Source organism: Stegodyphus dumicola, chromosome 4 (genome assembly GCF_044657685.1).
Source record: "Stegodyphus dumicola isolate Sdum_Otavi_A_Nest chromosome 4, ASM4465768v1".
Lineage (NCBI taxonomy): Eukaryota > Metazoa > Arthropoda > Arachnida > Araneae > Eresidae > Stegodyphus > Stegodyphus dumicola.
In genome coordinates this window covers 4,873,788-4,888,894 of record NC_140771.1, presented here as the reverse complement: position 1 = coordinate 4,888,894, position 15,107 = coordinate 4,873,788, and the positions used below count along the sequence as shown (strand labels likewise).

The following is a 15,107-nucleotide window of genomic DNA, read 5'->3' as shown; positions in this document are numbered from 1 at the left end:
ATATTTTTCGTCACACATGATCGTGGACGCAATACGCACACCCACAATTTTTATACAGAGTATCAGATAACAGATTATATTAGATAACGGTGGAGTTAGCAGCACGGTAAAGAAAAGGGACCAAAGTAATGCAAGAGAGCTGAAACTAAAGTGCGCAGTTATCCAGTATGGAGGCTCACCAAGAGAAGGTTTTGATTTAGATCAAAAAGCTTTCAGTAGTTAAAAAAATAAATAAATTAATAAATAAATAAATACTGGATTAGCTACGTCATTAGCACTAGGCAAACTATATAACGTAGCTTAATGTAGAAAGTGCACAGTCCAGAATAGTTATTACTACTTTTAGAATACAGAGAGGAAGTACCCAGATTAAAAATGATAAATTAAAACGCTATTACTATGTAGAATTCTCCACTGTGTAATTCTAAATTACAGTTAAAAATGAAGGATCTTAAGAACTAGTAAGTGAATAATCGTTTGAACTCGTGAGACAATAATTAAACTTGGAAATGGTTAAGACCCTTTATTATTCAAATAAGATTTAACAGAACTCTGTCTTGGAGTTGTACAACAAAGACAATACTTGGGCTTGAACTTAAGAGACTAAGAATCAAACTAAACTAATCTTAACTAAAGAGATATAGCCGAAAGTATCAAAATTCAATCCGAGTTGGCCCCTTAACGCTAATTTGACTGCGAAGCTATCAAGGGCCTAAAGTAAGGCCGAGAGTAATAATAACTTTCGAGAGAGTAGCCTAAAAAGACGGATGCGTGCAGCCAGAATATCTGGTAACTCTCTCTTTAAAACAGTAGAACATTGCGGTTAAATACCGCTCTTCCTCATTAGCATTCAGATGTGATTCTAAAACCACGTTCTGGCCCGAAGTGGTAAGTTGAAATTAAGAAGCGACAAGAAACGAAGTTTAACTCATTTAACTGTTAATAAAATTAACATAATCCTTACAACTAAATTAAATTATAAAGCTGATTTACGTATTTTACATATATACAGTCAAAAGTCTTTAATCCAGACTCGTCGGGACTTCAGCGATTCCGGATTATCGATTTTCCGGATTATAGATCATCAGTTTAAATCTGGTAAGATGGCATGCAGAAATTATAAAATTAAAAATATGAACCGTTATTTATGAAATAAAGAGCAATTATGATCTAAAGGGTATCAAAATTTACAAAAAAAAAAAGCTTAATATTTATTTGTTTACTTTATTAAACATTTCTTTCGATTCGCGCATGCGTAAAGCATACATTACGCATAGTCGAAATTAGAAAATTGCAACCAGAAAGCTATTTGATTTGTATTCGTGATATTTATAATGACGAGGAATTTGATTTAAATCATATCAAAGACGGAGTACGTCGAGATGAAATACTACATTTAGTAACGAACGAACGAACGAAGATTTATACCACAGTTCGTGAACTTAATCACATTCTGGGAACGGGGTAAATCCCGAAAAGCGTCACCCTAAGATGACGTCGAACACTCCTGCTGGGCCCGGAGTCCCACACCCCCGAGACACCAACAAATTTATGGAACCCTCTTTTGATCGCTCAACAACCAAAAAGCACCACCGCTAAACACGGGCCGGTCAAGACCACCGTCCCGGCCGGAGTGAGACCACGGTGGGGTGGGCGATGGAAACTTAAGGTCGATGACCGGCCGTTAAATTGGGCTACCTGCCAGCACTACACGGGATGCCCCTCTCCTTAGGCTTTACATGGAATTCCAAGGACAGCAGTGACCAGACTCTCAATGGTCCAGTTTGCTATTTGGCTACCAATACCCTGGTGGAAAGGACTTACACCTCCCGGCCCATGAAGAGCAAGTATAAACCTACCCCATGGACCATCGGGAACCGCCAAGTTCATAAATTATATACCCCCGTGGCCGAGACTGCCTAGGTACAGATCCTAGCCAGTGCTGCGCAGAGTACTCTACGTCGACCCCCGGGATAGCTACATTTAGTAAGGAATTATAAGCCGAATAAAATAAAAACATCTGCCCTGAAGATAAGGATAGTGCTGACAAATCAACTTACAGTTCATTGCGTGCCGCAACGTTCCCCCTCCCCCGTGCAGAGCAGCATGAAATTGATAAATAGATTTCGGAATGGTTAGAGAAACTTTATCCATTTTTTTCAGCAATTCCACTTTTTGTTTGATGGACGTCGAAACATGCTTTCCCTTTGTAGATCCTTTTGCAGCTCCAGCATTGAAAATTCTATTTGACATAATCTAAAGATTCAACTTACTTTTATAAAATTGCTTTAACAGTCTGCAAAAAATAATAAGCCGGATCCAATTCGAAGATTAAGGAACAACGCAATCTGCAACATTAACTGAAATAGATAATTAGATCATTTTAGCTTAGCTTATACCATCCGTTATACATAAAACGTGCATGCGTAAACGTATTATATGCATGCGCAAAGGTATTATGCGCATGCTTCAACGTATTATGCGTTGACGTATGCGAAGAAAGTTTCTAGCTTTGAGGTCCGGATTAACGACTTTTGACATATATATATATATATATGTATATCATAATAAAAGCACAGGAAAAGACGGAGCACTGTTGATGCGTAGTTATCCTATATTGAAGAGGAAGTATTCTGATTGCGTCGTAAGCTAATTGCAATCCTCGACTGAGGCGATTTTAATTCCGTTTTTATTTCCAATTGACATATGTTGCCACAGATCACTTGGGACACTAGTCGTGCCTGTTTAAGACCATTTACATTATTGATATCATTACTATAGGAAGCAGCGTAGCGAAATTGCGTCCAAGCACAGCACAGACAGAAGCTGAAGTGCATAGTAATGAAAGATAGAAGCACGCGAAGAGAAAAGTTTTGGTTTACAATGGTAGTTTCAGTTCCCTATTATTACATCATCGAAGCTGCGCAGGCCATAGAATGATCTAGAAATGACGCAACCCACAGAAGTTATTGGGGTTTTTAGAATAGAGATTGAGAATTAATGTTTTACTGTTAGTTTAAATTATAATTTTGATTCACATATTTTTTTATCTTACATATATATGTATATGTATATATATATATAGATAGATAGATAGATAGATAGATAGATAGATAGATAGATAGATAGATAGATAGATAGATAGATAGATAGATAGATAGATAGATAGATAGATAGATAGATAGATAGATAGATAGATAGATAGATAGATAGATAGATAGATAGATAGATAGATAGATAGATAGATAGATAGATAGATAGATAGATAGATAGATAGATAGATAGATAGATAGATAGATAGATAGATAGATAGATAGATAGATAGATAGATAGATAGATAGATAGATAGATAGATAGATAGATAGATAGATAGATAGATAGATAGATAGATAGATAGATAGATAGATAGATAGATAGATAGATAGATAGATAGATAGATAGATAGATAGATAGATAGATAGATAGATAGATAGATAGATAGATAGATAGATAGATAGATAGATAGATAGATAGATAGATAGATAGATAGATAGATAGATAGATAGATAGATAGATAGATAGATAGATAGATAGATAGATAGATAGATAGATAGATAGATAGATAGATAGATAGATAGATAGATAGATAGATAGATAGATAGATAGATAGATAGATAGATAGATAGATAGATAGATAGATAGATAGATAGATAGATAGATAGATAGATAGATAGATAGATAGATAGATAGATAGATAGATAGATAGATAGATAGATAGATAGATAGATAGATAGATAGATAGATAGATAGATAGATAGATAGATAGATAGATAGATAGATAGATAGATAGATAGATAGATAGATAGATAGATAGATAGATAGATAGATAGATAGATAGATAGATAGATAGATAGATAGATAGATAGATAGATAGATAGATAGATAGATAGATAGATAGATAGATAGATAGATAGATAGATAGATAGATAGATAGATAGATAGATAGATAGATAGATAGATAGATAGATAGATAGATAGATAGATAGATAGATAGATAGATAGATAGATAGATAGATAGATAGATAGATAGATAGATAGATAGATAGATAGATAGATAGATAGATAGATAGATAGATAGATAGATAGATAGATAGATAGATAGATAGATAGATAGATAGATAGATAGATAGATAGATAGATAGATAGATAGATAGATAGATAGATAGATAGATAGATAGATAGATAGATAGATAGATAGATAGATAGATAGATAGATAGATAGATAGATAGATAGATAGATAGATAGATAGATAGATAGATAGATAGATAGATAGATAGATAGATAGATAGATAGATAGATAGATAGATAGATAGATAGATAGATAGATAGATAGATAGATAGATAGATAGATAGATAGATAGATAGATAGATAGATAGATAGATAGATAGATAGATAGATAGATAGATAGATAGATAGATAGATAGATAGATAGATAGATAGATAGATAGATAGATAGATAGATAGATAGATAGATAGATAGATAGATAGATAGATAGATAGATAGATAGATAGATAGATAGATAGATAGATAGATAGATAGATAGATAGATAGATAGATAGATAGATAGATAGATAGATAGATAGATAGATAGATAGATAGATAGATAGATAGATAGATAGATAGATAGATAGATAGATAGATAGATAGATAGATAGATAGATAGATAGATAGATAGATAGATAGATAGATAGATAGATAGATAGATAGATAGATAGATAGATAGATAGATAGATAGATAGATAGATAGATAGATAGATAGATAGATAGATAGATAGATAGATGCAAAATGAAAAATCTTTCTTTCCTCGTTTTAGACAAAATGGATCGGAATGTATTGGACCTAGTAAAAGATACATATCATGCAACATTCAGGTAAGATTTTTTAAATTTTTTATGAATGAATGCTTAAATTTTGGATGAAGATTTTTGTTTTGATTTTGAAACATGTTCAGTCAAATACGTAATTAAATAATTTATGACTTGTTTCTGTTTGGAACATAATTTCTCCCCCCCCCCCTCCTCACCTCTGATTGAACCATATCATATGCAACTTCCTATTTAATTTTCTCTTATATATTATTTTAATCTCCTCTGTGATGATAAATTTATGAAGAGTGTCCTTGAAATCTGAGCACATTTTAAAAAGTCATATAGGCGATTTTGCTGAGGACTTATCAAAGAGGCGTTTTTCTTGGGGGAGGGACAAAGGCGGTATAATTCTCAGCTGCAAACGAATATAGTGAATAGGACCTCAGAACGCTTGTCACATGGATGGGGCTGTCGGGAAGTTTTCTGAGGCCCTAAATTCTGTGATGCTGCTTTGCTGTTTTATGTCAATTTTTTATCGTGCAGCAAAATACGAAAAATTCATACCAAGAAAAAGATTTAAAGACACTCTAAAAAAGTCGAAAAATAAAGTAATGGTAACTGTAGCTCCCTGTCAAATTTATAATTGTTGGATCTAATTCTTCACTCTCTTACTCAAAAGCAAGAGTTTTTAAGTCTTGCCACTTGGATTTAAAAAAGTGTTCTAAAGGTGCTGGCCCGTTTATTCAGGTTGGCAATAGTTCGCCATATTAACACCTTTATATGGATATTTCAGCGGTCTTGATGAGTGTTGCTTTCTTCATGAAACCGAACTTAATAAATGTGCTGGCACATCTGTGTTTTTATGTCAGTGAATCCTTGCATCTTGAACAACTAAATTCAAGGTCAACTTAAACAAGGTACAACTGTTCTCAAACAAGTTAACACTTTCCTAAGAGCTTCCCAGAATCATTGGTGAGGGTTGCTTTCCTCACGATATTGAACTTCAGAATGGGTCAAGCTCTTTTCTGCCATTATGACATGGAATCCTGCGCCTTTACAAACGATGTGAAGCGGGAGAAAAAAGTGTCAACACCTTTTTTCACAATTTGTCTGCTCCAATAAGGCCAGCCTCATCTGCCCCTGGCCTGTCAGCATTAACAAATTATCTGAAGAAAAAAGGGTCTCGGGTAACAATCAGAGTAACGAGCCCACGAATCGGTAGCAAACGATATTTGAAGATGTTTTGAGATTTCTTAGAGATTTAACACTTAGAAACTTCTGGACTTTTAGACTTTTAATGTTTCTCAATACTTCACTCTTGTTAACAAAGCATAGAAGGAAGTTATTTGCAGAACTATGAATTCGGCCCAGATGAAATTTTGTCTAGCTTATTTTCCAGGCACAGACTTTGAAAGCTTCGACAAAGGTTTTGTTATCTATTCCAATCTTTCTTGAATAGTCTCATACTTTTTTGCGCTTTGCTGTCACTTATTGCATTGTCACCAAACACTTAACATAACTGGCGATGAATAACGGCAGTTGTCATTTTTCTTGCTCTTAGAACCAGAAGACTGGCCGTGTACCTTTCCGGGTCATTCGATTTTCTTAAACTTTTTAACTTCACATTAAGAAGCATACAGACTGACATTGTAAATGCAAGTGGTGTCAGATTTTCCACAAAGAATGCCAGAAGCCTGCATACGTATTCATTCTCATGTACGCGCAAAATTTCAAACCGTATTTGTAAACGGACTTGTTTTAAAAATAAATTTCGTATTTAGTTACCTCTTTTGAATTCAGTTATAATATTTAGAGATACTAGCTGACGTACGGAAGGGTCTGCGTTCGAATTCCGGAGAAGGCATGGATGTTTGCAACCGTATAGTGTCAGGGCGCATGGAGACCCTCAAAATACATGGTTAGCCGAAAGTCCCCTCGAGCGTTTGAAGGTTTGATGGTCCTTATTTATGTTATCAAGATCATAATTTAATTATCATTCATATATTCCATTCAAAAATTCTGATGGAGTTAAGAAAGGCAAGCTTTTTGTAGTTTCTTTGAATACTCTGTTCCGTGTAAAAAACAATTCTCTCATCAACTGAGTTCGTATCATAATTTGACATCTCATGATGCTTCACCTCTCTCATAATCAAGTGGATAAGATAGCTGATGGCTGATAGTTTGTCCTGGGCTCCAATCCGAAGCAACGGACTGGCTGCGTTATGTGGTTTATTTTATGTTTAACATAAGATATCATGACTGATGAGACTACGAGCCAGTGTCCAGGGCCGAATTAACGTTATATGCTACACAAGCCATTGCTTAGGGCCCTCACTTTCTTGCACCCCCCTCAAAAATTAAAATATACTATAAATAGTATTAAAATATATTATAACAGACTTATAAAAAACCCCATATCTCAAATAGCTTACGGCCTTATCAAGTCTAAATCTGGTTCTGCCAGTGTCCCTTTCATAACCTAAATGTAAGCCAATACTCATTAAGCCCATCGCAGAGAATTTAGCCCTGCATGAAGTCATCCCGCCTCTTTAGAGAGATAATTGCGGTGAACTTTGCTTATAATCCAGTAGATCTCAAATCGTTTTTCTGCTGTGATGATCCATATGATTAACCCATTAATGTTTCACAAGCAAATTGTCTCTTTCAAAAATATGGCCCTGGGACGAAATGCCTTTCTACACTCATGTCCATAAATTAAGGATAATGCAAAATCAGGCAGAGGAAGAGTTAGAAGCAAAACAAATTTGACTTATTTGTAAAGCTTATTTATTAAACAAAAGGTAAAGAACAAAAAAAGATGCTATACGTTTAATATTATTAAAAAATTAGCGATTTTTTCTCCCTGGAGCAAATTACAAAAAAAAAAACCTATTTACAAAAAACCAATATTACATGGTTGGTATGATTGTTAATACATTGTATGCCTCCCAGACGATGCAATAGAGTCCGTACAACGCCTAGGCATGCTGAGTATCAAATTATCGATCTGATCTTGGAGGATATTACACCACTTAAAAAGCAATGCTCTCCTAAGTTCCAGTAGAAATGTAGGAGGAGGTTGACGGGTTGCAACTCGTCGGCCAAGTATGTCCCACACATGCTCTACTGAATTCAAGTCCGGTGAGAATGCTGGCAAGTCCATACAGTTGATATTCTCCGATTGAAGGCATTCGCTTACAATGTTTGCATGGTGAGGACGGGCGTTGTCATCCATAAACACAAATTGTGTGCCCGTGGCGCCCCGAAACAAACGTACATGTTGTTCCAGAATGATGTCCCAATAGATTTGGCTTGTCATGATTCCAATTTGAACATGCAGGTCAGTTCTGGAACACAGAATAATTCCACCCCAAACGAGCACTCCTGCACCACCGTAAAGGTGTCGTTCAATGATGTTTCCTTGGTAGTAACTGGTATCTGGAGCTCTCCATATGAAAGTCCGGCGAGAATCAGACTGCAAGCTAAACGTGGACTCGTCGGAAAACATCACACAAGCCCACTGTTGCTGTGTCCACAATGAAAGCTCTCTACTCCAGGCTAATCGCAAGCGACAGACAGTGAGTTGCAGTAAAAGGAATGCATCTGGCAGGTCTACGAGAATATAGACCAATCTGCCCTAAGCATCTGTACACGGTCTGCCTTGAAATTGTCGTACAAGTGGCTGAAGACAGCGGACGAGACAGGTCTGAGGCTGTGCTCCGCCTGTTTCTTTTGGCAGTAACTGCCAAATACCGGTCCTCATTCGGCGTTGTAACTCTGGGGCGACCTGTGCTGTAACGTCTACTCACATTACCATCATATTGGAATCGTTGCCTAAGCCTGGAGATGACACTCTGGGTAATTCCAAGTTCGTCTGATACTTCCAGTTGGGTACGCCCACATTCCAAACGGTCGATAATTCTACCACGTAAAAAATCATTCAAATGCATTCTTTGTGTCATAACTATTCAGTTATTGCACTGAAATGCTTATAAAGCGCCTGCGAACAATTTTACTTCTTTGCCTGTATTCTTTATATATTACTCTCTTACACTTTTGTCATTGTGACGTACCATCGGTGTCATCTGGTTACTTCCTGAAATTTGCATATGATTCTTGAAGATGTGTGTAGTGATTTTTACAGGTGATATATTTATTTTAGAGTTCGATTTCCGCGTGATTCCGAATTATCCTTAATTTATGGACATGAGTGTAGTTATGCAACTATCTTATGTATATTAGGCCTTCATGAAGCCATCCCGCGCCTTTAGACAGATAACTGCAGTGAACTTTGCTTATAATCCAGTAAATCTCAAATCGTCTTTCTGCTATGATGATCCATATGATTAACCCATTAATGTTTCACAAGCAAATTGTCTCTTTTAAAAATATGGCCCTGGGACAAAGCCTTTCTAGTTACGTGACTATCTTATGTATATTAGGCCTTCATGAAGCCATCCCGCCTCTTTAGACAGATAACTGCAGTGAACTTTGCTTATGATCCAGTAAATCTCAAATCGTCTTTCTGCTATGATGATCCATATGATTAACCCATTGATGTTCCACAAGCAAATAATCTCTTTCAAAAATATGGCTCTGGAACGAAACGCCTTTCTAGCTACGCAACTACCTTATGTACCTCTAAGAATCGTTCATTTCACTTACCATTTAACCCTTATCAACTCCTAACTCGGCGGAATATCGAAATTGTAAGAAAGGAGACCTGGTGATAGAAAGCAGGGCCACTTGTGTGTGATCTGACCGACGCGGCCAATTTGCATAATGCTGGCACCTTTATGCAAGTTGACCATTGTTCGCAAGGTACTATGGTGCCCCAGCATTAAGACATAAAGTTGGCCAACATCTTATGAAATATACTATTTACCATGAAGAATATAACCTTCATCAAGATTCCGCGACGCTTATTTGAAGATTTAAGTGAATAATCGCCGACTAGAAACATGCCGGCATCTTTTGCTGGTTAGCCCATTGTTTATCAAACTAAGGCGTGCGTGGCGCTCTTATGAAGTTCAGTTTTTACTGTGAAGAATGCAACTTTCATCAAAGTACTGGTACACCCATGTGAAGATCTAAGTGAATAGTTGTTTACTTCAAGGTACCAGTGCCCATAAGAATTTCATTTTCTTCAATGTAGAATGCAGTCTCCGTCAAAATTCCGGGACATTCTTATGAAGATCGAAGTGACTAACTGCTGCTATCAATAGAGGTTCCAGCACTTTTTGAAAGTTTATCTTGTTGACGTAAGTGGTGCCTGCGTCTGTGTGAAGTTTAATTTATACCAAGAAGAATGCAACCTTCATTAAGTCGCCGGAATGTCTATGTTCGGGTGTTTATTTTAGTGACTAGTCACCGACGTGCATAAAAGTGGTTGCACCCTTATGAAGTTCAACTTAGAACTTGGAGAAATCAAGTGCCATGCATTTAATGATAGTTTCTGTATTGACGAAGTCTCTCTCAATAAGGTACCAGTACCGTTATGCAAGTGGACCATTGTTTACGCAGGCACCTTTATACCAGAATGCCCTGGCATATAAAGGTGCCTGCACTCTTATGAACTCATTATTTAGTTCAGTTTATGACTTGAAGAAAGCAACTTTCATCGAAGTGCTGATATCTTTATTCAAAGAATCTTTATTAGCAGTAACAAAATCCCCTCATAGAGGTATCGGCACCGTTCGTCGAGATGCGGAAACCTTTTTTTACGTCAAAGCCCTTTATGATGGCTTCTGTCTTGGTGATCAAACGCCGAAATATTATAGAGGTGATGACATTTTTTGTGACAAGGCGGACGTATAGGCATCAGCCTCTTTCGGAAATTACCCGAATTTCTGATAGCCCCATCCGCCATTGATAGAAAGATCCTGTTGGGAGTCTTGGATTACAAAAGTCTAACTTTAAAGCGTATAAGGTATTTCTCCCGCTTTCCTAGCGTGCCTTCGTGGTGCAGTGGTTCTGCACACTGGGCCGGTATTCCAGCGGTCTGTCGTTCGATTCCCGGCGAAGGCGGTTGCTCATATTTCATCTCTCCGGCTTTTTCGATTAACCTAATGTCTCTGTAGTGGCGCCCGAACTAAAAGGATTGTTGGATTAAGATTCTCCGCACCCAGATTTGGCGATTGGGTTCCCTAAAAACCCCGGTCGCCCTTTTAAAAGGGAGAGTATATAAGGTATATCTCCCACCTTTTTGGCGTGCCTTCATGGTGTTGTGGTTCTTCACGCTGGGCCGGTATTCCAGAGGTCCGTGGTTTAATTCCCGGCGAAGGCGATTGCTCATTTTTCATCGTGCCTGCTTCCTCTTCCCCCCCGGGGGAAAAAAAAAAAAAACCTTATGTCTCTATAGTGGTGCCGACAAGGGTGTTGGATGATGGTTTCTCCTAACCCAGGATTTGGCGATTGGCTCCCCTAAAAACCCCAGTCGCCCTTTAAAAAGGGAAGTATATAAGGTATTTCTCCCGCTTTTCTAGCGTGCATTCGTGGTGTAGTGGTTCTGCATGCTAGGCCGGTATTCCAGAGGTCCACGGTTCGATTCCCGGCAAAGGCGATTGCTATTCTTCATCTTTCCTGTTTCCAAAAATATATACTTAATGTCTCTGCAGTTTCAGGCACCACTGTAGAGACATTAGGTTATTTGGAAAAGCAGAAGAAATGAAAAATTAGCAAATGCCTTCGCCGGGAATCGAACCACGGACCTCTGGAATACCGGCCCAGCATGCAGAACCACTACACCACGAAGGCAGGCCAAGAAGGTGGGAGATATATACCTTATAAGCATAGAACATTGAGCATTTTTGGGTTATAGTTTGTCTGTTTTCATTAGGTCAGTGAAAAAAATCTCTTAGTATATCAAAATATTTAAAAAAAAAAGCTATCCTTTTTAAGAGACATATGAGGTTGTGAAATGCGACATTTGATAGCGTTACTGATCAAGAGTATTTTTTTCACCCTCTATAATCCCCGTGTGGATGATGAAAAACACATGTCTTTTTTTCCACTAGTTGTTTGATCCCTCTCTCTTTGAGTTTATACAGCTGAATTCCCTTCCATATGTAAAGAAGAATTTGTTTCTTAGCGCATTTGGAACCATAATGTTTCTCTGATTTGTGAAGTGCTTTGACTTTTCTTTTCCCAGTATAAGTTATATTGGCACTCTCTTTGCCTCATTTCCGAAGCAAAGAATGTTTTGTAACACACTCTTTTGTTTAGACAGCTGAGATTATTTTTCCCGTGTTTATAGATTATTGATGAAACTTGGCCTTCGGAGTTTGTGTTTTTATAATCTAAGTTATAAACGTATTAAAACTTTTTTTTTTTTTAAATTTCCATTCATGAGCGCTTAATGTTGAACAAAAACATATCATATACCGTCAAAAACTACGCGGAAATATTTTCGTTTAAAATTCCATTGTAAGTTCGATTACTTACAGCATTCAATAACATTAAAAATTATCCAGTATTCAGATATTTTATTTATTTTTAGTCGCGTGTAAATACAGTTTCGTGCTACTTTTTTGGGGGGGGGGGTCTATTTTTTTCACTTCTGCAAATACGGTACTCTATTTTTTATGTATTGCAATACATAAAAAATAGAGTACCGTATTTTGTATGAAATTGGAAATAAAAAATGATGAAGAAAATAAAGTATTTGATATTCATCCTGCTGTGCCTTGAAACAATTTCAAATTTAATTTAAATAGTAAACAGATTAGTGCTATAATATGGAAATTTTTTATTTTGCTCTTGATTTTTAACCATACTGTACAATGCCCAATGCTAAAAACTAATTTCTATCTGATGGTAGTAGCAGAAGTGTTTATTTTTCATTCATCACGAAATGTGTCAGAATTCCTCAGTTTAATTATTTATAAAGAAATATAAATAAATAAGTTTCTAAATATTTCTAAGATTTCAAACACGCAATTCAAATTTGAAAACCCCGGTCGCCCTTTTAAAAGGGCTCTATGTTCTAAGTTCTGTTATGAGCTAGTTTTGCTATAAAATGTGAGGACATCTTGAAATCTAGGATTTTTTGTAATATGCTAGATACATGCCAGCACGAGGAGGGGGGGGGAAACCTTTATAAAATTAAAATTTAATCATTAGAATTTTATAATTCATCTAACTTATTATATATATGCATTTATGAATTTGTAATTAAGAAAACATCAAGAATGATTAATAAGAAATGCGCTTTTAAAATCGCTTGCAATTTTTTTTTGGAAATTATTGTGACTTTTTTCAGCATTTGGTAATAATTCATATTTCATTTCCTTTTATTGTTTTATGAATAAAGAATTTTTTGGCCATTTCCTTAAAATGGCAAATGAAATTGAATAAATGACATACAAATAAATTTTATTTTGAAATGGAATATGTACTACCAAAAAATTTGAAATATTGCAAAAAGCATTTGAGGGCCACATATTAACAAAAACTACATTAAATCACTTTAGACTGTTTTAAAAAAGGCAAAAAATATATAGAAGTTGAATTACATTCTGATAGGCCATGTATTTCAACTAGTGAGTAATATGTCAATTAAGGCAGAAGTATGGCCATTAGTGATTCTTGTTTAACAGTTAGCGATATTATTCCTATATCATTTAAATTGTACCAACCAATTTTAGAAAATAATGTGGATTTGCAAGTCGCTTTTCAAATTGCTCAACTTTTTCCTAAAATAACAAATTCGTTTATTGCCTGATCTTTTGTCAATACAAATTCTTCTTGTAATGCTGCATTACCAATGCTGATACATGAATATATGCTTTTATTAGCGAAAAGCTCAACAACTGAATACATAGTAGTCTAAAAGGGAACCAAAACTGAAATAACCACGTCAGAGTCGGTCAGAAATCAAGATAATAATAACTGTTTTCGTCAGTCAATACAGTTCAATTTTTTTTTACACATAAGCAAAATTTAAATTATCCGAAGTGTTTTTTTTTAATAGTTTTTATCAAAAAAAATCTAAAATAACTATTCTGCTATTTTCTTTTCTTTTCATACTCCTCCTTATAGCAGCTAATTAAATTTTCAGTACACTTTTCGCAATGACTTGACATATTCTTTCCAGATTGGAATTTGTAATTTGTGTTTTTAACTATTCTGATAGCCCCATCCGCCATTGTGTCAAATTTATTTTAATTCTGGAAAGTTATCTTTTTTCATTATTAAATTTATTTTAATCAAATTGATATGCATTCCTTTGGTTAATATTAGCAAAATATTTATCACTTTAACTCTTTATGATTACTGTTGAGCAGTTCCTGCACAAATACCATCCACATTCTTCATTGAAATCTAATTCATTTCCATTGTCAGCAATTTTATCAATACAGTCAAAAGTCGTTAGTTCGGACACCCATAATCCGGAATGATCTATAATCCGGACATCAAAACTACAAACTTTCTGCGCATAGGCGTTTACGCATGCGTGTAAGACCTTTACGGCTGCGCATATACGTTTGCGCATGCTCGAACGGACAGTATAAGCTAAAATTATATAATTATCTATTTCAGTTAATGTTGCAGATTGCGTTGTTCCTTAATCTTCGAATTGGATCCGGCTTATTATTTTTTGCAGACTGTTAGAGCAATTTTATAAAAGTAAGCTTGAACTTTCGATTATGCTGGAGCTCCCAAAGGATCTACAAAGTGAAAGTATATTTCGATGTCCATCAAACAAAAAGTGGAATTGCTGCAAAAAATGGATAAAGGCATATCCTTTGTTTCTCTAACCATTCCGAAATCTGTTTATCAATTTCGCGCTGCTCTGCGGCGGGAAGGGGGGGGACGCCGCGGCATGCTAGGAATTGGAAGTTAATCTGTCAGCACTATCCTTATCTTCAGGGCAGATGTTTTTATTTTATTTGGCTTATAATTCCTTACTAAATGTAGTATTTCATTGCAATGTACTCCGTCTTTGATATGATTTACTAAATCAAATTCCTCGTCATTATAATTAGCTTCCTATAGTGAAGAAAATGACACAGAGGTTATTGAGAATGAAAAAATTTTGATTGAGAAATTAGTTGGTATTCTCGACACAGCAATTATAGGACTTGAACAGCGGAACTTTGTAACTGAACAAGAAATTGTCTGTTTATAGAATTAAAGAGAAAGTATTATCACATAAAACAAAGCAATTTAAACAACTTACATTGAAAGAAATGTTTAATAAAGTAAACAAATAAATATTAAGCTTTTTTTTTTGTAAATTTTGATACCCTTTAGAT

General features: G+C 35.6%; 1 protein-coding gene across 2 annotated transcripts in view; it reads left to right on the top strand.

Annotated features, from left to right (window-relative positions):
• The window catches only part of LOC118188907 (papilin-like), a 345,995-nt gene that overhangs the window by 246,769 nt on the left and 84,119 nt on the right, over nt 1–15,107 (top strand). For both annotated transcript variants that reach the window (XM_035359431.2, XM_035359432.2), the window contains one exon: nt 4,857–4,914. In XM_035359431.2, the coding sequence (XP_035215322.2) occupies nt 4,857–4,914 (58 nt within the window). The remainder of the gene's footprint in view (nt 1–4,856; nt 4,915–15,107) is intronic.